This window comes from Bombina bombina, chromosome 3 (assembly GCF_027579735.1).
Source record: "Bombina bombina isolate aBomBom1 chromosome 3, aBomBom1.pri, whole genome shotgun sequence".
NCBI classification, from domain to species: domain Eukaryota; kingdom Metazoa; phylum Chordata; class Amphibia; order Anura; family Bombinatoridae; genus Bombina; species Bombina bombina.
In genome coordinates this window covers 41,705,610-41,729,871 of record NC_069501.1, presented here as the reverse complement: position 1 = coordinate 41,729,871, position 24,262 = coordinate 41,705,610, and the positions used below count along the sequence as shown (strand labels likewise).

At 39.3% G+C, this 24,262-nt stretch overlaps 1 protein-coding gene across 1 annotated transcript in view; it reads right to left on the bottom strand.

The window, feature by feature from the left end:
• Positions 1-24,262, bottom strand: part of STXBP5L (syntaxin binding protein 5L) — a 1,275,950-nt gene that overhangs the window by 510,161 nt on the left and 741,527 nt on the right. The window contains exon 11 of the mRNA XM_053705139.1: positions 23,183-23,255. Coding sequence (XP_053561114.1) covers positions 23,183-23,255 — 73 coding nt within the window. The remainder of the gene's footprint in view (positions 1-23,182; positions 23,256-24,262) is intronic.

The following is a 24,262-nucleotide window of genomic DNA, read 5'->3' as shown; positions in this document are numbered from 1 at the left end:
TTTAGTAGAGGGGACAAATCTGTGTAATCCCCATTCCACTGACTGAGCATGCAAAGTTGCAGCGGTCTGAGATGTAGGCGGGCAAACGGCACTATGTCCATTGCCGCTACCATTAAGCCGATTACTTCCATACACTGAGCCACTGAAGGGCGAGAAGTAGAATAAAGAACACGGCAGGAATTTAGAAGTTCTGTCAGGTAAATCTTCATTTCTACAGAATCTATCAGAGTTCCTAGGAAGGAAACTCTTGTGAGAGGGGATAGAGAACTCTTTTCTTTGTTCACCTTCCACCCATGAGATCTCAGGAATGCCAGAACAATGTCCGTATGGGACCTGGCGATTTGAAAATTTGATGCCTGTATCAGAATGTCGTCTAGGTAAGGGGCTACTGCTATACCCCGCAGCCTTAGGACCGCTAGGAGTGACCCTAGAACCTTCGTAAAGATCCTTGGTGCTGTGGCTAACCCAAAAGGAAGAGCCACAAACTGGTAATGCCTGTCTAGGAAGGCGAACCTGAGAAACCGATGATGATCTCTGTGTATCGGAATGTGAAGATAAGCATCCTTTAAGTCCACGGTAGTCATATATTGACCCTCCTGGATCATAGGTAGGATGGTTTGAATAGTCTCCATCTTGAAGGATGGGACCCTGAGAAATTTGTTGAGATCTAAGATTGGTCTGAAGGTTCCCTCTTTCTTGGGAACTACAAACAGATTTGAATAGAAGCCTTGCCCCTGTTCCTCCTTTGGAACTGGGTGGATCACTCCCATAAGTAGGAGGTCTTGAACACAATGTAAGAATGCCTCTCTCTTTATCTGGTTTGCTGATAATTGTGAGAGATGAAATCTCCCTTTTGGGGAAGAAGCTTTGAAATCCAGAAGATATCCCTGGGACACAATTTCCAACGCCCAGGGATCCTGGACATCTCTTGCCCAAGCCTGGGCGAAGAGAGAAAGTCTGCCCCCTACTAGATCCATTTCTGGATCGGGGGCTGATCCTTCATGCTGTCTTAGAGGCAGCAGCAGGTTTTTTGGCCTGCTTTCCCTTGTTCCAAGCCTGGTTAGGTCTCCAGACCGGCTTGGACTGGGCAAAATTTCCCTTTGTTTTGTATTAGAGGAAGTTGAAGCTGCGCCACTCTTGAAGTTTAGAAAGGAACGAAAATTAGTCTGTTTGTTCCTTAATTTGTTGGACCTATCCTGAGGAAGGGCGTGACCTTTTCCTCCAGTAATATCAGAAATGATCTCCTTCAGTCCAGGCCCGAATAGGGTCTGCCCCTTGAAGGGAATGTTGAGAAGCTTAGACTTTGAAGTCACGTCAGCTGACCAGGATTTAAGCCATAGCGCCCTACGTGCCTGAATAGCAAAACCTGAATTTTTAGCCGTTAGCTTGGTTAAATGAACAACGGCGTCAGAAACAAATGAATTGGCTAGCTTAAGAGCTTTAAGCTTGTCAAGGATATCATCCAACGGGGTTTCTACCTGTAGAGCCTCTTCTAGAGACTCAAACCAGAAGGCCGCAGCAGCAGCAGTGACTGGGGCAATGCATGCAAGAGGCTGGAGAATAAAACCTTGTTGAATGAAAATTTTCTTAAGGTATCCCTCTAATTTTTTGTCCATTGGATCTAGAAAAGCACAACTGTCCTCGACAGGGATAGTTGTACGCTTCGCTAGGGTAGAGACTGCTCCCTCCACCTTAGGGACCGTCTGCCACAAGTCCCTTGTAGCGGCATTTATAGGAAACATCTTTTTAAAAAGAGGAGGGGGAGAGAACGGTACACCTGGTCTATCCCATTCCGTAGTAATAATTTCTGAAAACCTCTTAGGGATTGGAAAAACATCAGTGTAAACAGGCACTGCATAGTATTTATCCAACTTACACAATTTCTCTGGGACTACAATGGCGTTACAGTCATCCAGAGTTGCTAAAACCTCCCTGAGCAACACGCGGAGGTGTTCAAGTTTAAATTTAAATGTAGACATATCAGAATCAGGTTGAAGTGTCTTCCCTGAATCAGAAAAATCACCCACAGATAGAAGCTCTCCTGCTTCGGCTTCTGCACATTGTGAGGGTATATCAGACATAGCTACTAAAGCGTCAGAGAGCTCTGTATTTGTTATAGCCCCAGAGCTGTCTCGCTTTCCTTGTAACCCTGGCAGTTTGGACAATACCTCTGTAAGGGTATGATTCATAACTGCCGCCATGTCTTGTAAGGTATACGCAATGGGCGCGCTAGATGTACTTGGCGTCCCTTGAGCGGGAGTTATAGGTTCTGACACGTGGGGAGAGTTAGTCGGCATAACTTCCCCCTTGTCAATTTCCTCTGGTGATAAATCTTTAAAGCCAGAATATGGTCTTTATAATTTATAGTAAGATCAGTGCATTTGGTACACATTCTAAGAGGGGGTTCCACAATGGCTTCTAAACATAATGAACAAGGAGTTTCCTCTATGTCAGACATGTTTAACAGACTAGTAATGAGACCAGCAAGCTTGGAAAACACTTTAATAAATGTGAACAAGCAGAATATAAAAAACGGTACTGTGGGGGGCGTGTCTAGCCGGCGCCATGACAAGTCGCATTTTTTAGCAGCTCCGGATCTAATATAAACTTTAAATTCATTTTTGTTTGAACCCTAACAAACTACTGATCTGCGACACTTGTATCTGCTCTCTAATAACGACAGGTACTGCTAGACATAAGTAAGACTTGGTTCCAGTGTTTTTTGAAGATTTGAACTACATCGTCACAAGAAGCGGCGCCGGCCTTCAACTATCAATCTTACTAGCACCCCTCCAGATAGCAGAGTACAATAAGGTCATCACACTGCTAATTCAATATGGAACACACAGATATTCATACCATTCTGATGGATCTTATAAATAAGGCAGACAGACGGTTTGAAGAGCTTACCGCCATTATCAGAGATATACCATCTCAAGACCATACTGGATGCCTCACTGATAAAGACTCAGACCCCACGGATCTAACGGAGGACATATCCCCAGTGCAGCAGTGCTTACAACCACTGAGAGAGGAGTCTGACGGCACCCCAGACCACAATCTAAGAATTAGCAATGCAGACGACGCTATATGCAGCCTAACCAGCACACCACCCTCCCATGTTGGGTACACCCAGCAGCATCTACTAACGAGTGCCGACCTACCAGACCTCCAGTTCCCTGCGCTAGCCACACGCACTCAGCCTAACCGACTGTTGCAAGTTCCTTGCTTGAGCTCTGGAGAGAAACGTGCATCTGATCAGCTGCCTCTGGCCTCTGGCTGGGGAGATGCGGCCGGCTCCTCTGGTCGGAGATCGAGGCCCACTTATTATCAGCTTATTAGTCTGTCGGCATATAATGTGATCCACTTAGCTAAGAGAGCTTTACTCCAGCACACTTTGGAAGTCCGATCCGTCGCGCTGGTACATAATAACCTGCAGCGGCATCGTCTGAGTGTTGGTGTGGGATAACTCTTAAAGACACTGAGATTAAACTACGGCGGAATGCCTCTCATCCAAGTATAAAAAATGTTTCATATTGCTGTTTTCTCTCTCTTTGCGTTGTGGTTATTGTATATTGAGAAGAGTTTGTCATATAGAAATTACTCTAAGCTTTAGTTCTAAATGTTATCTGTATGTGCATCAGACTGGTGTAAATCTCAACCCTCATGTTAATTTATATGCCTAATCCCCTTTAGCTAGCCCCAAAATAATTGCCTCAGACATCTCTGAATAGTCTATGGTCTGAGTTGCTGCAGGTTTAAGTTATTGCGGGGACTTGACAGGAACGACCCATTTTTACCAATAGATATATTTGCCCTCATTCCTCACATTATAATCCTTCACTGCTTCATTATGTAATTGGCCATAGCATGACACTAGCTATACTTGAATGAGTCCCACTTGCATTAAACGTAGTCTTGAGGCTGTGTATTAATATTGAACAATCAGTACATATCTTGCACTATGTGTTGCATAAAGGCAGACTGCTCTTCTATTTTCAAGCTCTTGAGCTGTAGCCCTCATGTACATTTCCCTTTCTATCATTGATGGCAGCTCTTTTGCAATTAAAACCTTCTCAAATAACTAAAAAAAGAGAGACACTTATCTTATATCCACATATTAATGCCATCAAATCTGCACTTGTCTTTCTCCTATAATTGGTACTCCCCACCATGTTCTACACGCTAAGGTCCAACAGTGACCGAGACAAGTATATAACCCCCCCATCCCTTATCAATCTAGAAGTGGGTAAGTCTAGGAATGGTCTATGTAGTAGGTGGGACACACAGGTTAACAGAATCTAACACCAAGGATTCATACGTATATTTATAGAATTCATACGTATGTTAGAAGGGAAATGTCCGCATGGCTATTACTTAGCCCAGTGCAATTAGCAAGTAGCAGAATATGAAATCGCAACCTATATGATTAATCTATGTGACATAAATCTGCTTCATGTGGGAATAGACACTATAGAAATGCAAAGTTTACTCTATTGTATAATTTACACTATTACTCCTGGATATGATATTTCAGTGGATAAGCGGTAATGCCGCTAGCTACCTATAATTGTTTTTAGGTACACACAGCACTATATATACCTGAAAAAATTCTCTATCTATCTGCATTTCACCTCACATGTGACATATAAGAGCAACTCTAGTCGTAGAATTATGGATTAGTATTATCCAATTTTTATTCAACTTTGTTCCTCTAGCACCAACTCCTATCTACATCCCCAACTCCCATCTATATACTCTCAGCTGACCGGATTGTACTCTCCAAACACCCCCCCATCCTTTTTTGAGCGGCTCTTGCCCGCTGCATCCCCTTACCCCATCTACCTTCTCACTAACTATGCTCATCATATACTCGCCTTAATGATTTGTTGCAACTATATAATCCATTAGTCTTAAATCAACGCTTTGAGTTACTTTCACCTTTAATTTATTTATATTGTTAGTCAGCTAGTCTATACAATGCCTGAGCAGTAGTTACCATAACCCAATTTATAATACAGAAAATGAGGTTCTTACTTTGCAGACTTAACAGTATCCTTGACTATTTATCATCATATCTGAAGCAAAATAAATGATTACACAGTACTTTGTGGATATTTATATCCTTCTTCTCACATGTATGCCAATATGATTTCTTTGTTGTCAATTTAGATGTTAATAGCATTGTAATTTCTTAGTCTGTAATGATAGCATTATGTCCTTAGAATGTTAAAGTCTGATCTTTTGATGTATGCTCTGAACACCTCAATAAAAAAATGTATTAAAAAAAACAAAAAAAAAAAAAAAACGGTACTGTGCCTTTAAGGGAAAAAAACAATCACATAAAACCGTTATAAACAGTCACAAACAAACTGCCACAGCTCTACTGTGGCTCCTACCTGCCCTTAAAACGACTTTTGTAGGAACAAAAACCCTTTACAGAGGTCCTATATGTCAGGGGACTCATTCAGGGAAGCAGGATGTCTCAGACTGCAAAAACTACTGCGCAATTAGAGCACGAAAATAGGCCCCTAGATAAACTACACTAAGTCACCACATATCTCTTGATACTTCCTTTCTTGTCGAGAGCTGCAAGAGAATGACTGGGAGTGGCAGTTAGGAGAGGAGCTATATAGACAGCTCTGCTGTGGGTGTCCTCTTGCAGCTTCCTGTTGGGAAGGAGAATATCCCACAAGTAATGGATGAATCCGTGGACTGGATAAACCTTACAAGAGAAATCTGTATTTTTGGATATTTTGGACTGAGAAAATTGTATTCTCTTGTATTGAGGATAATATTACTTTTAGCATCATCTAATAATTTTGTTAATCGTAATAAAAAAAATTGTGTAGGATCTAGTGCTAGTTTTGTTATGTATTTAAACCCCCCAATAGTCTGCTTCTAGGATATATTTGTTTTTGTATATTACTACCACTCCCCATCCTTTGTCCGCTGGCTTTACAATTAGTTCTTTATTATTTTGGAATTCTCTAAAGACTATTCTTTCTTCATGACTTACATTTTTTGGTATATTCTTTTTAAACTTAGAATTTTTAATGTCTCTTTGCACTAATTTCTCGAGGTTTCTACCTTTATCATTTATTGGATAAAATTTAGATTTAAAGGGACAGTAAACACCAGAATTTTTGTTTTTTAAAATGGTAGATAATCCCTTTATTACCCATTCCCCAATTTTGCATAACCAACACAGTTATAATAATATACTTTTTACCTCTGTGATTACCTTGTATCTATGCCTCTGCAAACTGCCCCCTTATTTCAGTTCTTTTGACAGACATGCATTTTTAGCCAATCAGTGCTTGCTCTTAGGAGCTTCACGTGCCGGAGCTCAATGTTATCTATATGAAACACATGAACTAACGCCCTCTAGTGGTGAAAAACTGTCAAAATGCTTTCCGATTAGAGGCAGTCTTCAAGGTCTAAGAAATTAGCACATGAACCTGCTAGATTTAGCTTTCAACTAAGAATACCAAAAGAACAAAGCAAAATTGGTAATAAAAGTAAATTGGAAAGTTGTTTAAAATGACATGCCCTATTTAAATAATTTTTCAAGTTTTTTTGTGACTTTACTGTCCCTTTAAGTTTTAGCTCAGAGTGCATAATTTCTGGTATTGTTACATCTTTATTTTCTTCTGATTTATTCATCCAATTGGACATAATATCTCTTCAATGTTAATTTACAAACAAATTGTCCAACTTGAATATGGGTCTGGAATTTATTTAATCTGGTAGTATGTGCAAAATTTAAACCTAATCCCAAAATCCTACTTCTCTTCTTGGCTCAGTGTTTTTGAGCTAAGATTAAAAATACCTGTCTGCATGGTTACCGTACTCTTTTGTTCTCTCTTTCTCCTTCCTCTTGTCCCTCTCTTTCTCTTTTTCTCAATAGGTGATCATTTTTGTGTTCTATGTTTTTTTATGTACCTCCTATTTGTGATGTCATCTCTAAAAAATAATTGATACTTTCAGGATTTTTTTCTGTTTGCAATGGATCAAATCTATTGGATGTTTTTATCCTCCAACCCTTATTATGCTCCAGATGTCTCGATGCATATTGGTGCGTGTTACTATAATATGATGATGATTTTTTTCTATACTGTGAAGGTGAATTTCTTCTATAGGTGTGTTCCCTTTCATGATTAAAATCTCTTCCTCAATGTGCATCATTATAGTGATTATATATATATATCCCTATTTCTTCTATGATTGGAATGAGATTCCATTCGTGAATAATTATTATTATGATGCTATGGTTCTTTTCTCATAGAATCATTATGTGAATACCAATTGTTTTTATAATGTAAATCTCTATCTATGTGATCATTCCTATATGTGTTGGAATATAAGTAATTAGTGCCTCTATAGTGTTCTTGATTTCGTGGATAAGGATAATCAATACCTCTGTGATTTTGTGCATGACTTTGGTGTGAATAATCTTTGTATGTTTTTTTATTGTGTCTTTGTGAGTGTCTCTCTCTTGTATAATAGACATTTGTCTTTTTCTTTTGTGTTTTGACTTCATATGAATGTGGCAAATTATAAATTGTCTCTATATATGTTGCTAATTCCATACCTTCTTCTTCTATTTGGTCAAAAGAAAGAAAAGACAAAAACAAAATATCTTTCCAGTCATGGACTTGAGACAGCTAAATAAGCTTGTGATAATTCATCAAAACTTTCCATTCTATCAGTCTTGCTCTAAAAACAGTCAATCCCTAAATAAATCAAATTTTATGAATAAATATGGACATCATTGCCTTCATCCTCTGTATCTTGAATTTGTAGTTAAAAAATGTCTGTGCCTGTTTACCACTTTTGACAAGAAAGTGCCATCTCCTTAGTTTGCTTAGGCCTTGTGTTTTCATAGCCATAATTTATTATCTATATTTATTAATGACCTGCTATTTATTTATTAATTACTGCTATTACCCATAGACAAGGAGTTTGACAAAAGGAGTTTATAACATCTAACCAGATTTAAAAACAATATGTCCTGTCAGTAAAACATGCTAAACATTCTCTTGTTTGCCTTTAACATAGCCTACCTTCTCAAACAATACTCAGACTATTATTATCTTACCTTGTCTGCTATTCTCTCTCCTCTACAACACACATGTTCCATTCTCTTATTCCAGACAACTATTTTCCACTGACACTAAGCTTAAACACACACATAAAACATAATCTCATCTTCTTTGTCGTATCATCTTCCTTCTCCTTGCAGCTAGGAACGTTTTACCACACCCAGGTCTGCCCTGAGGGAAATTATTTTGCATTTTTCTCTATCTTCTGGAGTTCTGAGGTGTTTATAATAGGTTGGCTGTTGTAATACACTGATAATATAAAGTTTTGGAATATATATTTATTTCAAATGACTGCAGTTTTGCTGATAATTTTGCAGTCATGTCTGTACCCCCACTTGATTTGACTGACCCATTAGAAGGGATCCCTAGGGATAATACCGCAACACAATAAATTTCTGCAGTTCATTTTCCTTGTTTATTATGCAAAAATGTTCCAGTGGACCAAATTAACCAGTTATGTACTAATTGTGTCCCACATCTCCAATTCGCAAGCCATAATCCTATCAGTATGACACCTGGCAGACAATTAGTGCCAATGTCTGTTTTTGTCGTCCAGGGGTGTTCCACTGACTTTTCTCCAGAGTGTAAATCCAGTCTTCAAAAGACTATTACACATATTTCCAAACTAAGAAAGCGTAAATGAAAATCAGGAGATCTACCTCACACTACCTGTAATACGAAGGGTCCTATCCTCCAGGTTCAGTTACCTCCAACCTTACAAAGCTCTGACTCGGCTGAGTCTCTGTCTGAGTGTTCTGAGGGTGAAGTCTCTTCTGAGGACCTTGATCCTAATTCTACGTTTAGATTTAAAGTGGGCCATATCCACTTTTTACTTCAGGTAATTTTTAATACCTTGGAGCTATCAGAACTGGATTAAGAGGATTCTAAAAAAGTAAATAAGTTGTAATGAAGTTGTAAATAAGTTGAATGAAGTTTTTAAATATCTGCATAAAGTGTGTGTGCTCCGGCAGCCTTGCCAGTCAGTGTTTTTGTTTTTTTTAATGATGTTTTCTCTGCTATCCAATCACATTTCTGGCATTCTGGTATGTTTGTAAGAAAAGGAAAAGAAAAGAAAAGTTCTTTAGCCAATGCGTTTGCGTGGGACCGCTCTACAATGGCGCTGTGCATAAAGCAGGAACAGCAAGGAGCGAAGCGAATGGATGCTGCAATAAAATAGTAAGAATCAAAGAATATAAAACTTTATTTTTTTTTCTGAAACAAAGTTAGCGACTCAACTGTTTATCAGATATATTTTCAAAGCACGCTTACCAGACTATATAAATTTACCATCATCCTTAGCTTTTTTTGCCTTTGAACAAGAAAGCTCCTTTACCTCCAGTGATTATAGCAGTGAGAATACTTTACCTGAAATAGGAGGGGAAGAAGTCTGCTTTTTATACTATATCAGCAGCAGACCATGACATGAGCTGAATTTCATCAAGGGAAATAAGGGCAGAGATGTCACACTGAACTTCAGTAGCTGCAGATACAAATGCTACACTAACAACTGCTTAACAGCTCCCTGAAACAATCTCCTGAGGCAACCTTCAAATGTTCTGTCCATTGGATACTTAAAAGAAGTATTCTCCTTTAAAGGAATAATAGTACACCTAGCCAAAGTGGAGACTGTCCACCTTCGGGAATAGTCTCCCATAACTTCAATTTTTCAAAGGTAAAGGGAACATGTTTTTGAATTTCATGGAGACAACAGGGGAAATGTCTGGTTTGCTACATCCCTTTTTAGTTAGCTCAGCAACTACATCAGGAACCAGAGGTAGATGGCTTCTTCAGGGCTGCCTTAAAGAATGTATACATTTGTTTCACATATTGTTTGTTTGTCTGCAGGTGGAGGATCCTCAATCTCCAAGGCAAGTAAAACCTTTCGCAATAGATCATGTATGTGCTCTAATTTGAAATTAAAGTGAATGTCAAGTCACGTTCACCACTCTTCCTCATCTTGTTAATTACCTAAAATAAACGTTAGTTTAATTCATAATTTTTTTTTATAATTTAAGACTAAAACCATAATCGAAGGATTTATAAACCTACTTCGCTTACTTTCTTCCTCCGCCCGCCATCTTGTCCCTCGTATCTAATTTGATTGACATTGCCCTTAACGAATTCTAGCTCATACCCCGTGGCGTCCAGCCCCTTTTGGCACACGTAACGCGATCAAACTGCGCATGCGTTCCCTAACAAATCGTCATTGACAATCCATGCTCGTTCACATGTAGCGCATGCGCAAACAATTCCGAACACCTAACGCATGCGCAATGTCTATCTACCTGTCAACCGCGGTCCGCGATCCCCAATAAAGTGTTTAACCCCTAAACCGCCGCTCCCAGACCCCGCCGCTACCTAATAAAGTTATTAACCCCTAAACCGCCGCCATCTAACTTAGCTAACCCACCGCCATCTACCCCATCTACCCCGCCGACATCTACCCCATCTACCCCGACGACATCTACCGCGCCGCCATCTACCCCATCTACATCTACCCCATCTACCCCCCCAACATCTACCCCATCTACCCCGCCGACATCTACCGCGCCGACATCTACCCCATCTACCCCGCCGACATCTACCCAATCTACCCCGCCGACATCTACCGCGCCGCCATCTACCCAATCTACCCCGCCGACATCTACCCCATCTACCCCGCCGACATCTACCCCATCTACCCCGCCGCCATCTACCCCATCTACCCCGCCGCCATCTACCCCATCTACCCCGCCGCCATCTACCCAGCCGCCATCTACCCAGCCGCCATCTATTTAAAAAATATTAACCCCTAATTTAATCCCCCTACACCGCCGCCAGCTATACTAACTATATTAACCCTAATTATATTAGGGTTAATATAGTTATTATATTATATATATATATATTAAGTATAATAACCCTATCTAACTCTAACATCCCTAACTAAACTCTTATTAAAATAAATATAATATTAATATTATTAATGAAAATTTTCCTATTTAAATCTAAATGCTTACCTATAAAATAAACCCTAACGGCTAGATTTGGAGTTTTGTCGGTAACAACCCGAAAATCTAACGCCAGCTTTTTTCTGGCCGCACCATAAAAATAACTCTGGTATTGAGAGTCCACATAAAGGCTGCGTTAGGCTCCAAAAAAGGAGCGTAGAGCATTTTTAACGCAGCTTCAACTCTCGATACCAGAGTTGCTTACGCAAGCGGCCAGCCTCAAAAACGTGCTCGTGCACGATTCCCCCATAGAAAACAATGGGGCTGTTTGAGCTGAAAAAAAACCTAACACCTGCAAAAAAGCCGCGTTCAGCTCCTAACGCAGCCCCATTGTTTGCTATGCAGAAACACTTCCTACGTCTACAACTAACACTCTAACATGTACCCCGAGTCTAAACACCCCTAACCTTACACTTATTAACCCCTAATCTGTCGCCCCCGCTATCGCTGACCCCTGCATATTATTATTAACCCCTAATCTGCCGCTCCGTAAACCGCCGCTACTTACATTATCCCTATGTACCCCTAATCTGCTGCCCCTAACACTGCCGACCCCTATATTATATTTATTAACCCCTAATCTGCCCCCCACAACGTCGCCTCCACCTGCCTACACTTATTAACCCCTAATCTGCCGAGCGGACCTGAGCGCTACTATAATAAAGTTATTAACCCCTAATCCGCCTCACTAACCCTAAAATAAATAGTATTAACCCCTAATCCGCCCTCCCTAACATCGCCGACACCTAACTTCAATTATTAACCCCTAAATTGCCGACTGGAGCTCACCGCTATTCTAATAAATGGATTAACCCCTAAAGCTAAGTCTAAACCTAACACTAACACCCCCCTAAGTTAAATATACTTTTAATCTAACAAAATTAATTAACTCTTATTAAATAAATTATTCCTATTTAAAGCTAAATACTTACCTGTAAAATAAATCCTAATATAGCTACAATATAAATTATAATTACATTGTAGCTATTTTAGGATTAATATTTATTTTACAGGCAACTTTGTAATTATTTTAACCAGGTACAATAGCTATTAAATAGTTAAGAACTATTTAATAGTTACCTAGTTAAAATAATTACAAAATTACCTGTAAAATAAATCCTAACCTAAGTTACAATTAAACCTAACACTATACTATCATTAAATTAATTAAATAAAATACCTATAATTATCTACAATTAAACCTAACACTACACCATCAATAAATTAATTAAATACAATATCTACAAATAACTACAATGAAATAAACTAACTAAAGTACAAAAAATAAAAAAGAACTAAGTTACAAAAAATAAAAAAATATCTACAAACATAAGAAAAATATTACAACAATTTTAAACTAATTACACCTACTCTAAGCCCCCTAATAAAACAACAAAGCCCCCCAAAATAAAAAATGCCCTACCCTATTCTAAATTACTAAAGTTAAAAGCTCTTTTACCTTACCAGCCCTGAACAGGGCCCTTTGCGGGGCATGCCCCAAGAAGTTCAGCTCTTTTGCCTGTAAAAAAAACCCATACAATACCCCCCCCAACATTACAACTGACCACCCACATACCCCTAATCTAACCCAAACCCCCCTTAAATAAACCTAACACTAAGCCCCTGAAGATCATCCTACCTTGTCTTCACCTCACCAGGTATCACCGATCCGTCCTGGCTCCAAAATCTTCATCCAACCCAAGCGGGGGTTGGCGATCCATCATCCGGTGGCTGAAGAGGTCCAGAAGAGGCTCCAAAGTCTTCATCCTATCCGGGAAGAAGAGGCGATCCGGACCGGCAACCATCTTGATCCAAGCGGCATCTTCTATCTTCATCCGATGACGACCGGCTCCATCCTGAAGACCTCCACCGCGGACCCATCTTCTTCCGGCGACGTCCAACTGAAGAATGACGGTTCCTTTAAGGGACGTCATCCAAGATGGCGTCCCTCGAATTCCGATTGGCTGATAGGATTCTATCAGCCAATCGGAATTAAGGTAGGAATATTCTGATTGGCTGATGGAATCAGCCAATCAGAATCAAGTTCAATCCGATTAACTGATCCAATCAGCCAATCAGATTGAGCTCGCATTCTATTGGCTGTTCCGATCAGCCAATAGAATGCGAGCTCAATCTGATTGGCTGATTGGATCAGCCAATCGGATTGAACTTGATTCTGATTGGCTGATTCCATCAGCCAATCAGAATATTCCTACCTTAATTCCGATTGGCTGATAGAATCCTATCAGCCAATCGGAATTCGAGGGACGCCATCTTGGAGGACGTCCCTTAAAGGAACCGTCATTCTTCAGTTGGACGTCGCCGGAAGAAGATGGGTCCGCGGTGGAGGTCTTCAGGATGGAGCCGGTCGTCATCGGATGAAGATAGAAGATGCCGCTTGGATCAAGATGGTTGCCGGTCCGGATCGCCTCTTCTTCCCGGATAGGATGAAGACTTTGGAGCCTCTTCTGGACCTCTTCAGCCACCGGATGATGGATCGCCAACCCCCGCTTGGGTTGGATGAAGATTTTGGAGCCAGGACGGATCGGTGATACCTGGTGAGGTGAAGACAAGGTAGGATGATCTTCAGGGGCTTAGTGTTAGGTTTATTTAAGGGGGTTTAGGTTAGATTAGGGGTATGTGGGTGGTGGGTTGTAATGTTGGGGGGGTATTGTATGTTTTTTTTTACAGGCAAAAGAGCTGAACTTCTTGGGGCATGCCCCGCAAAGGGCCCTGTTCAGGGCTGGTAAGGTAAAAGAGCTTTTAACTTTAGTAATTTAGAATAGGGTAGGGCATTTTTTATTTTGGGGGGCTTTGTTGTTTTATTAGGGGGCTTAGAGTAGGTGTAATTAGTTTAAAATTGTTGTAATATTTTTCTTATGTTTGTAGATATTTTTTTATTTTTTGTAACTTAGTTCTTTTTTATTTTTTGTACTTTAGTTAGTTTATTTCATTGTAGTTATTTGTAGATATTGTATTTAATTAATGTATTGATAGTGTAGTGTTAGGTTTAATTGTAGGTAATTGTAGGTATTTTATTTAATTAATTTAATGATAGTATAGTGTTAGGTTTAATTGTAACTTAGGTTAGGATTTATTTTACAGGTAATTTTGTAATTATTTTAACTAGGTAACTATTAAATAGTTCTTAACTATTTAATAGCTATTGTACCTGGTTAAAATAATTACAAAGTTGCCTGTAAAATAAATATTAATCCTAAAATAGCTACAATGTAATTATAATTTATATTGTAGCTATATTAGGGTTTATTTTACAGGTAAGTATTTAGCTTTAAATAGGAATAATTTATTTAATAAGAGTTAATTAATTTCGTTAGATTAAAATTATATTTAATTTAGGGGGGTGTTAGTGTTAGGGTTAGACTTAGCTTTAGGGGTTAATCCATTTATTAGAATAGCGGTGAGCTCCGGTCGGCAGATTAGGGGTTAATAATTGAAGTTAGGTGTCGGCGATGTTAGGGAGGGCAGATTAGGGGTTAATACTATTTATTATAGGGTTAGTGAGGCGGATTAGGGGTTAATAACTTTATAATAGTAGCGGTGCGGTCCGCTCGGCAGATTAGGGGTTAATAAGTGTAGGCAGGTGGAGGCGACGTTGAGGGGGGCAGATTAGGGGTTAATAAATATAATATAGGGGTCGGCGGTGTTACGGGCAGCAGATTAGGGGTACATAGCTATAATGTAGGTGGCGGCGCTTTGCGGTCGGCAGATTAGGGGTTAATTATTGTAGGTAGCTGGCGGCGACTTTGTGGGGGGAAGATTAGGGGTTAATAAATATAATACAGGGGTCGGCGGTGTTAGGGGCAGCAGATTAGGGGTACATAAGTATAACGTAGGTGGCTGTCGGCAGATTAGGGGTTAAAAAAATTTAATTGAGTGGCGGCGATGTGGGGGTCCTCGGTTTAGGGGTACATAGGTAGTGTATGGGTGTTAGTGTACTTTAGAGTACAGTAGTTAAGAGCTTTATGAACCGGCGTTAGCCCAGAAAGCTCTTAACTACTGACTTTTTTCCTGCGGCTGGAGTTTTGTCGTTAGATGTCTAACGCTCACTTCAGACACGACTCTAAATACCGGAGTTAGGAAGATCCCATTGAAAAGATAGGATACACAATTGACGTAAGGGGATCTGCGGTATGGAAAAGTCGCGGCTGAAAAGTGAGCGTTAGACCCTATTTTGAATGACTCCAAATACCGGAGTTAGCCTAAAACCAGTGTTAGGAGCCTCTAGCCAAATCTAGGCCTAAGATAGCTACAATGTAATTAATAAATTACATTGTATCGATTTTAGGGTTTATATTTATTTTACAGGCAACTTTGTATTTATTTTAACTAGGTACAATAGCTATTAAATAGTTATTTACTATTTAATCGCTACCTAGTTAAAATAATTACCAATGTACCTGTAAAATAAATCCTAACCTAAGTTACAAATACACCTACACTATCAATAAATTAAATAAACTACAAATATCTAAACTAAAATACAATAAATTAAACTAAACTAAATTACAAAAAACAAACAAACACTAAATTACAAAAAATAAAAAAAAATATTACAAGATTTTTAAGCTAATTACACCTATTCTAAGCCCCCTAATAAAATAATAAAGCCCCCCAAAATAAAAAAAATTTCCCTGCCCTATTCTAAATTTAAAAAGTTCAAAGCTCTTTTACCTTCCAGCCATTAAAAGGGCTTTTTGCGGGGCATGATCCAAAGAAAACTGCTCTTTTGCCTGTAAAGATAAACACAATACCACCCCCCAACATTACAACCCACCACCCACATACCCCTATTCTAAACCCACCCAAACCCCCCTTAAATAAACCTAACACTACCCCCCTGAAGATCTCCCTACCTTGTATTCACCCAGCCGGGCAGAACTCTTCATCCGATCCGGGCGATGTCTTCAATCAAGCTGCAGAGAGTCTTCTTCCATCGGGTGATGTCTTCAAGCAAAGCGGCATCTTCAATCTTCTTTCTTCGCTCCTCCGCCGTGGAGCATCCATCCGGCACGACGACTCCCGACGAATGAGGTACCTTTAAATGACGTCATCCAAGATGGCGTCCGTCAAATTCCGATTGGTTGATAGGATTCTATCAGCCAATCGGAATTAAGGTAGAAAAATCTGATTGGTTGATTGAATCAGCCAATCAGATTCAAGTTCAATCCGATTGGCTGATTGGTTCAATGAACTTGACAATAGAGCAGTTTACTTTGGGGTAATGCCACGCAAAAAGCCCTTTTCAGGGCTATTTGTAGGGTTAGACTTGGGTTTAGTGGTAGGGATAGTTTAGTATTTTAGGGGTTAAATAATTTAATATAGGTGGCGGCGTGGTAGGGGGATTATATTAGGGGTTAATTAATTTAATATAGGTGGCGGCGGGGTAGGGGGATTAAATTAGGGGTTAATAATTTTAAAATAGATGGCGGCGGGGTAGGAGCTCACATTAGGGGGTAAGTAAGGTAGATGGTGGCGGTGTAAGGGGCTCACTTTAGTGGGTAGGTAAGGTAGATGTCGGCGGTGTAAGGTGCTCACTTTAGGGGGTAGTTTAATATTGTTGGCGACGGTGTAGGGGGATCACATTAGGGGGTAGTTAATGTAGATGGCGGCGGGGTCCAGGAGCGGCGGTTTAGGGGTTAAATACTTTATTAGGGATTGCGGCGGGGGATCGTGGTTGACAGGTAGATAGACATTGCGCATGCGTTAGGTGTTAGGTTTATTTTGTAGCTAGTTTAGGGAGTTACGAGGCTCCAATAGACAGCGTAAGGCTTACTACGGCTGCTTTTTGTGGCGAGGTGAAAATGGAGTAAGATTTCTCCATTTTCGCCACGTAAGGCCTTACGCTGTATATTGGATACCAAACTGCGCTGGTTTGGTATATCTGCCTATGGCCCAAAAAACTACGGGCGACAGCAGAAATATACGAGCGTAACTTCTAGGTTACGCTCGTATATAGGATACCAAACCAGCGCAAATTTCAGCGTCGCCGGCATTGAATACTATCATTGATAGCTAGTCATTGAATACTATGTTGCAACGATTGACGTCTGCGCTTTAGGCATAACATTTTTTGGGTCACGCAGGCGCAAATCGATTGTATGGGGAATGGTGCGCATGCGCAATTGTTCCGGCAATCAGGAACGCGCATTTGAAGTAATAAAGGCATTATCCGGAAATACATGGAGGGCGGAGCTAGGAACGGCCGGGAATGTAAATATAAAGTGTATTTATAACTATAATATATATAAAAAAAAAATAAAAAAAGTTGCGATCATACTATATATTAGATGAGGAATAGAATACAGGCTGCAAAAAAACAAAAACTTTACCTTCACTTTAAAGGACATTTCTTCTGCTACTTCCTCAGAAGGGAGTCCTGGGTTTCTTAATAATTGTCTTCAACTAAGGAAGATGAATCTGATTCAACTTTACTGCTGGACGGTACAGGGTATCAAGATGGGTCACTCCTTAGAGATGTCCCAGGTGAGCCCAAGGTCTGCGGAGGGTTCTACTCTGCCCTTTGCATGCATTTGGGTTAAACTGGGTACTTTAAAATATAAAACAATAACCGTTTGAGTCAAATAAGAAATTGCAGTGTTGCCAGCAATCAGACTGTGAAGGGAAGGAGGAACAAAGCACACTGTTCTGGTGCCAAAAAGTTTACCTGCTGAGTTCTGCACAGAACGAAGGTCAGAAACTTCTGAAAATGAGCTCCCCAACCTCAGAAATGTTCCTGATTATCTGAGAACCTATTTAAAACAAGGACTTAAGGTCTGGTATGTGCTAAAGCCTACACTAGAAAATTTACTACTACTACTGAAGTTTTGGAGACAAATAATAAGGTGGTTTAAATGCTGAAATTACTTGAGGCCTGTTGACAAATCTCTCTTCCATTATGATATTAAGAAGGTCCCTAGACCTTTACTGCAGCCTAATAATTGGCGTGTGCTTCACTGATGTCTTGTACTTTTATATTTGTGTACAATTTAATTAAAGTTTTATAGCTGCGCTACCAGATCTGCGTTGTTTTCTGGCTGTAGTATTGTTTGGATAACCACCACAGTTTTTGCTTCTAGCTACATAGGTGATATACTTCTACTGGCCACAGTGGTCACATGACATCCCAGAATAAAGAAGCCATTTTAGATAGGAGAACGCTGGCTGCAAGCCTGTTTGCGGCTACTGACTCATGTGAGTTTCCTTTCTTGTTGTAAAAATTTTCTACAACGGGCATGGGCTGTCAGTGTATATGAGTACCTGGCTGATTATTTAATCAGAAGATGTTAACGCATAAATAAGGGTTATTTATTGCCACAACACAAATGATGTTTTATCATTTCACATTTTAACGTTCAATAACGGTCATTATAAAACATTTATCTGATACTACACATGCATTGATAAAAGGACGCAATATTAACAGGCAGATACTTAACTCATTTCACAGAGTTATTTTTGATCTATTTACTGCTGGCAGCAAAACTAATCATAGCTGGGTAATGGCTGAAAAATGAATTCCCAACCTGGAGTCAGGTCTATATACAAAGTACTACATGTCAAGAAATGGAAGAGTTTTCCTTGTAGATGGAAGACTGGTGAAGCTTAGTCATTTTGTATGGAAGCTGTTGGACACGAGGATGGCTAAGGGGGAGTAGGGTGGAGTAAAGTGGTACCTCACGGGGGGGGGGGGGGATCATGTAAGGATTAGAAGATAGGAGAGATAGAGATAATGGCCTCTAGTTATCAAGCCGTCAACCTCAAATACGCTGGAATTTCGCAGCGTATTTGTGGCGAGGCTGATTCGCTGTAGTTATCAAGCACTACAGCCCGGCAAAAGTAGAATATAGTGACGTAAGCTTCGATCCGCCGGACTCAGTCCGACACAGATCGATTCTTACGTCACTCCAGATGTTCCGAACGCAAGTTCGGCACAATCTGACTACTTTTGGTAGTTTTCAAACTACTACCAGGTACGCTTGCCACTATTCCGGGCCAGCGTACCTGGTTTTCAATCTTCCGCCCTGGAGGTGCGGATCCCATAAGAATCAATGGGAGTCTGACCATAGCGAAAGCTCATGTTCGCTGCTGCCCGACATCCCATTGATTCCTATGGGAAGTGTGTACACCTAACACCCTAACATGTACCCCGAGTCTAAACACCCCTAATCTGCCCCCCCCCCTACACCACCGCAACTAAATAAATGTATTACCCCCTAAACTGCCGCTCCCAGAGCCCACCACCACTCTAATAAACTTATTAACCCCTAAACAGCCGCTCCCGGAGCCCACCGCAACTATAATAAATATGTTAACCCCTAAACCGCCGCTTCAGGACCCCGCCGCCACCTACATAATACCTATTAATCCCTATCCTGCCCCCCTACACCGCCGCCACTATAATAAAATTATTAACCCTAAACCTAAGTCTAACCCTAACCCCCCCAACTTAAATATTAATTAAACACATCTAAATAAATATTAGTCTTATTAACTAAATTAATCCTATTTAAAACGAAATACTTACCTTTAAAATAAACCCTAATATAGCTACAATCTAACTAATAATTATATTGTAGCTATTTTAGGATTTATTTTTATTTTACAGGCAAATTTAAATTTATTTTAACTAGGTACAAAAGCTATTAAATAGTTATTAACTATTTAATAGCTACCTAGATAAAATAAAGTCAAATTTACCTGTAAAATAAAAACTAACCTAAGTTACAATTACACCTAACACTACACCATCATTAAATAAATTATTCCTATTTAAAAATAAATACTTACCTGTAAAATAAACCCTAAGATAGCTACAATGTAATTAATAATTACATTGTAGCTATTTTAGGATTTATATTTATTTTACAGGCAAGTTTGTATTTATTTTAACTAGGTAGAATAGTTATTAAATAGTTATTAACTATTTAATAACTACCTAGCTAAAAGAAATACAAATTTACCTGTAAAATAAATCCTAACCTAAGTTACAATTAAACCTAACACTACACTATCATTAAATAAATTAAATTAATTAAAAAACTACAAATACCTACAATTAAATACAATTAAATAAACTAACTAAAGTACAAAAATAAAAAAAAACTAAGTTACAAAAATAAAAAAATTACAAGATTTTAAATCTAATTACACCTAATCTAAGCCCCCAATAAAATAACAAAGCCCCCAAAATAAAAAAAATGCCCTACCCTATTCTAAATTACAAAAGTTAACAGCTCTATTACCTTACCAGCCCTTAAAAGGGCCTTTTGCGGGGCATGCCCCAAAGTAATCAGCTCTTTTGCATGTAAAAAAAAATACAACCCCCCCCCAACATTAAAACCCACCACCCACATACCCCTACTCTAACCCACCCAAACCCCCCTTAAAAAAACCTAACACTAACCCCCTGAAGATCTCCCTACCTTGAGTCAGCCAGCCGACCACCGACCACCGATGGAACGGAAGAGGACATCCGCAGCGGCCGAAGTCATCATCCAAGGGGCGCTGAAGAGGTCTTCCATCCGATAGAAGTCTTCATCCATGCGGCGTCTTCAATCTTCATCCATCCGGAGTGGAGCCTTCTTCAAATGAGCCGTCGCGGAGCCATCCTCTTCCAACGACGCCTACCCGACGAATGGATATTCCTTTAAGTGACGTCACTCGAATTCCGATTGGCTGATAGAATTCTATCAGCCAATCCGAATTAAGGTAGGAAAAATCTGATTGGCTGACGCAATCAGCCAATCAGATTGAGCTCGCATTCTATTGGCTGATCGGAACAGCCAATAGAATGCAAGCTCAATCTGATTGGCTGAATGGATCAGTCAATCATATTGAACTTGAATCTGATTGGCTGATTGCATCATCCAATCAGATTTTTCCTACCTTAATTCCGATTGGCTGATAGAATCCTATCAGCCAATCGGAATTCGAGGGACGCCATCTTGGATGACGTCACTTAAAGGAATATCCATTCGTCGGGTAGGCGTCGTTGGAAGAGGATGGCTCTGCATCGGCTCGTTTGAAGAAGGCTCCGCTCCGGATGGATGAAGATTGAAGACGCCGCATGGATGAAGACTTCTATCGGATGGAAGACCTCTTCAGCGCCCCTTGGATGATGACTTCGGCCACTGCGGATGTCCTCTTCTGTTCCATCGGTGGTCGGCTCGCTGAAGACGACTCAAGGTAGGGAGATCTTCAGGGGGTTAGTGTTAGATTTTTTTAAGGGGGGTTTGGGTGGGTTAGAGTGGGGGTATTTGGGTGGTGGGTTTTAATGTTGGGGGGGGGGGGGTTGTATTTTTTTTTACATGCAAAAGAGCTGATTACTTTGGGGCATGCCCCGCAAAAGGCCATTTTAAGGGCTGGTAAGGTAATAGAGCTGTTAACTGTTGTAATTTAGAATAGGGTAGGGAATTTTTTTTATTTTGGGGGCTTTGTTATTTTATTAGGGGGCTTAGATTAGGTGTAATTAGATTAAAAATCTTGTAATTTTTTTTTATTTTTTTGTAAGTTAGTTTTTTTTATTTTTTGTGCTTTAGTTAGTTTATTTAATTGTATTTAATTGTAGGTGTTTGTAGTTAATTAATTTAATTTATTTAATGATAGTGTAGTGTTAGGTTTAATTGTAACTTAGGTTAGGATTTATTTTACAGGTAAATTTGTATTTCTTTTAGCTAGGTAATTATTAAATAGTTAATAACTATTTAATAACTATTCTACCTAGTTAAAATAAATACAAAGTTACCTGTAAAATAAATATAAATCCTAAAATAGCTACAATGTAATTATTAATTACATTGTAGCTATATTAGGGTTTATTTTATAGGTAAGTATTTAGTTTTAACTAGGAATAATTTAGTTAATAATAGTAAATTTATTTAGATTTATTTAATTAATATTTAAGTTAGGGGGTGTTAGGGTTAGACTTAGGTTTAGGGGTTAATAATTTTATTATAGGTTGCGGCGGTATAGGGGGGCAGGAAAGGGGTTGATACATTTTTTATAGGTGGTGACGGTGTGGGGGGGGGCAGATTAGGGGTTAATATGTTTAATATACGTGGCGGCGGGGTCCAGGAGCGGCGGTTTAGGGGTTAAACAATTTATTTAGTTGCGGCAGGGTACGGGATCCGCAGGAAAGGGGTTAATAAATTTATTATAGGTGGCGGCGGTATAGTGGGGGCAGGATAGGGGTTAATAGGTATAATGTAGGTGGCGGCGGGGTCCAGGAGTGACGGTTTAGGGGTTAATACATTTATTATAGTTGTGGCGGGGTCTAGGAGCGGCAATTTAGGGGTTAATAACTTTATTTAGTTGCGGGGGGCTCCGGGGGAGCCGGTATAGGGGGTAGAAAAGTGTAGTTTAGTGTGGGTGCTTAGTGACAGCTTATCAATAAAGCTGGGAAAAAGCTGAAGAGCAGCGAGATCGGATGAGTGATAACTATCACAGTCCGCTGCTCATCGCCCCGTACTTGGTGCACGGCTTTTTGACAGCTTTTTTGATAACTTTGGCGAACGTATTCAGGTCCGCGGCGGCGATGTGAGGCGAGCGTATTGGGGCCGTCGAAGGCAGGTAAGTAGACACGTTGATAACTAGAGGCCAATGTGTGTATATGTGTGTGTACAGTATATGTGTGTGTGCGTATGTATGTATGTGTGTGAATATGTGTGTGAATGTATGTCTATATGTGAGTGTGTTTATATATGCAAGTGTGTGTGTATGAGTGTGTATATTTAGGCATGTATATACGTCTGTTTAGGATGCCTATTACTGAGTTTTGAGCTATCATAGAGGTAAGCACACATGAATAGTTTTGTCCAACATTAGATGCTGACACTAGTTTTATGTAGATAGATCATTTTCATTTGCCTTATAATCTACTGGAAGATTTGTTTTGGCTGACTTGCTTCTGTATGTTTATCAAGAGTTCTAATAAAGCTTTATAATAAAAAAAAATATTCCCATATATTGCAGCAAATGAATTTACATTAGCATAATAAGTCTAGAATGTTTTTGCTGTTTTAAATTAATTATAATGTGTATAAAATCTTAAATACATTTCCTTACTTGCTTTCTGTAAGATCAACAACGATAAAGTCTTTTTCCAGAAGAACTGCAACAGCATACGGTTCTTGAAACTCTAAGTAAAAAAAATATATAAAAATGAATTGCACTACAAATGTAGTTATTTCCATTTACCTGTCTACAAAGAAGTTAGTTATAGAATATCCAGTATATATATATATATGTATATATATATATATATATATATATAAATATATATATATATATACACACACACACATATACATATACATAGTTACAAAACCCTTTATCAAAACTGCTTGTGACCAGAAAAGATTTGGATTTTGGAATATTTACACCTGTAAAATGGGACAGCTTGGAGATGTGATGGGAAAGGGGGTCGATTACAATCAACAATTTTCTCCTGTAATGAATTTTTTCTTTCCGTCTGAATTGAGTTAAAGGGGGGGGGGGATCACAAGGCAAAATGGATCTGTGTGTTAAAATGCCACAGCCACCTTTTCTTCAAAAATGTTCCAAAAAAAAAGGCCTTTTCATGTGTTAAGTACCTGGTTTCAGGATAGAAACTGGGAGGTCACCTGAAACATACATATAAAATAGCCCTTTAAAACCCTCTAAGGTTACAGTGAAGTGCTTTTTAATGAACTCCTTTATTCATTGTGGAAGAGAAATAATCATTTACATCTCTGAAATTAACCTATTGTATAATCCAATTCCATCCTCACCACTACTAAACCATCTGAATGCCATTTGTATGCTGGTTTAATGGGCATACTGGTTACAACAGCTAATTTTAATATTTTATTATTTTTTACTATAGTTCTATTGCATGTAAATGCACGGATTCCGATGTGGCATGCTTTTTAACGAAAATTAAGACTACAGGTTTCTATTTTAAGCATGTAAAGCGTGAACCCACTCTCTCCCAACATGTTATTTGCATAGAAGATGTTCAAAAGAGATTGTGCCTTTGTGAATGGATTTGTATAGGGGACACACCTTAAAGCATGCTAAGTCCAAACTTGTTCACAAGAGAACATTTTACAGAGCTACATTATTAAACTCATGATCAAGAAGCAAGCTCCTGTTTAGGAGTTCAAT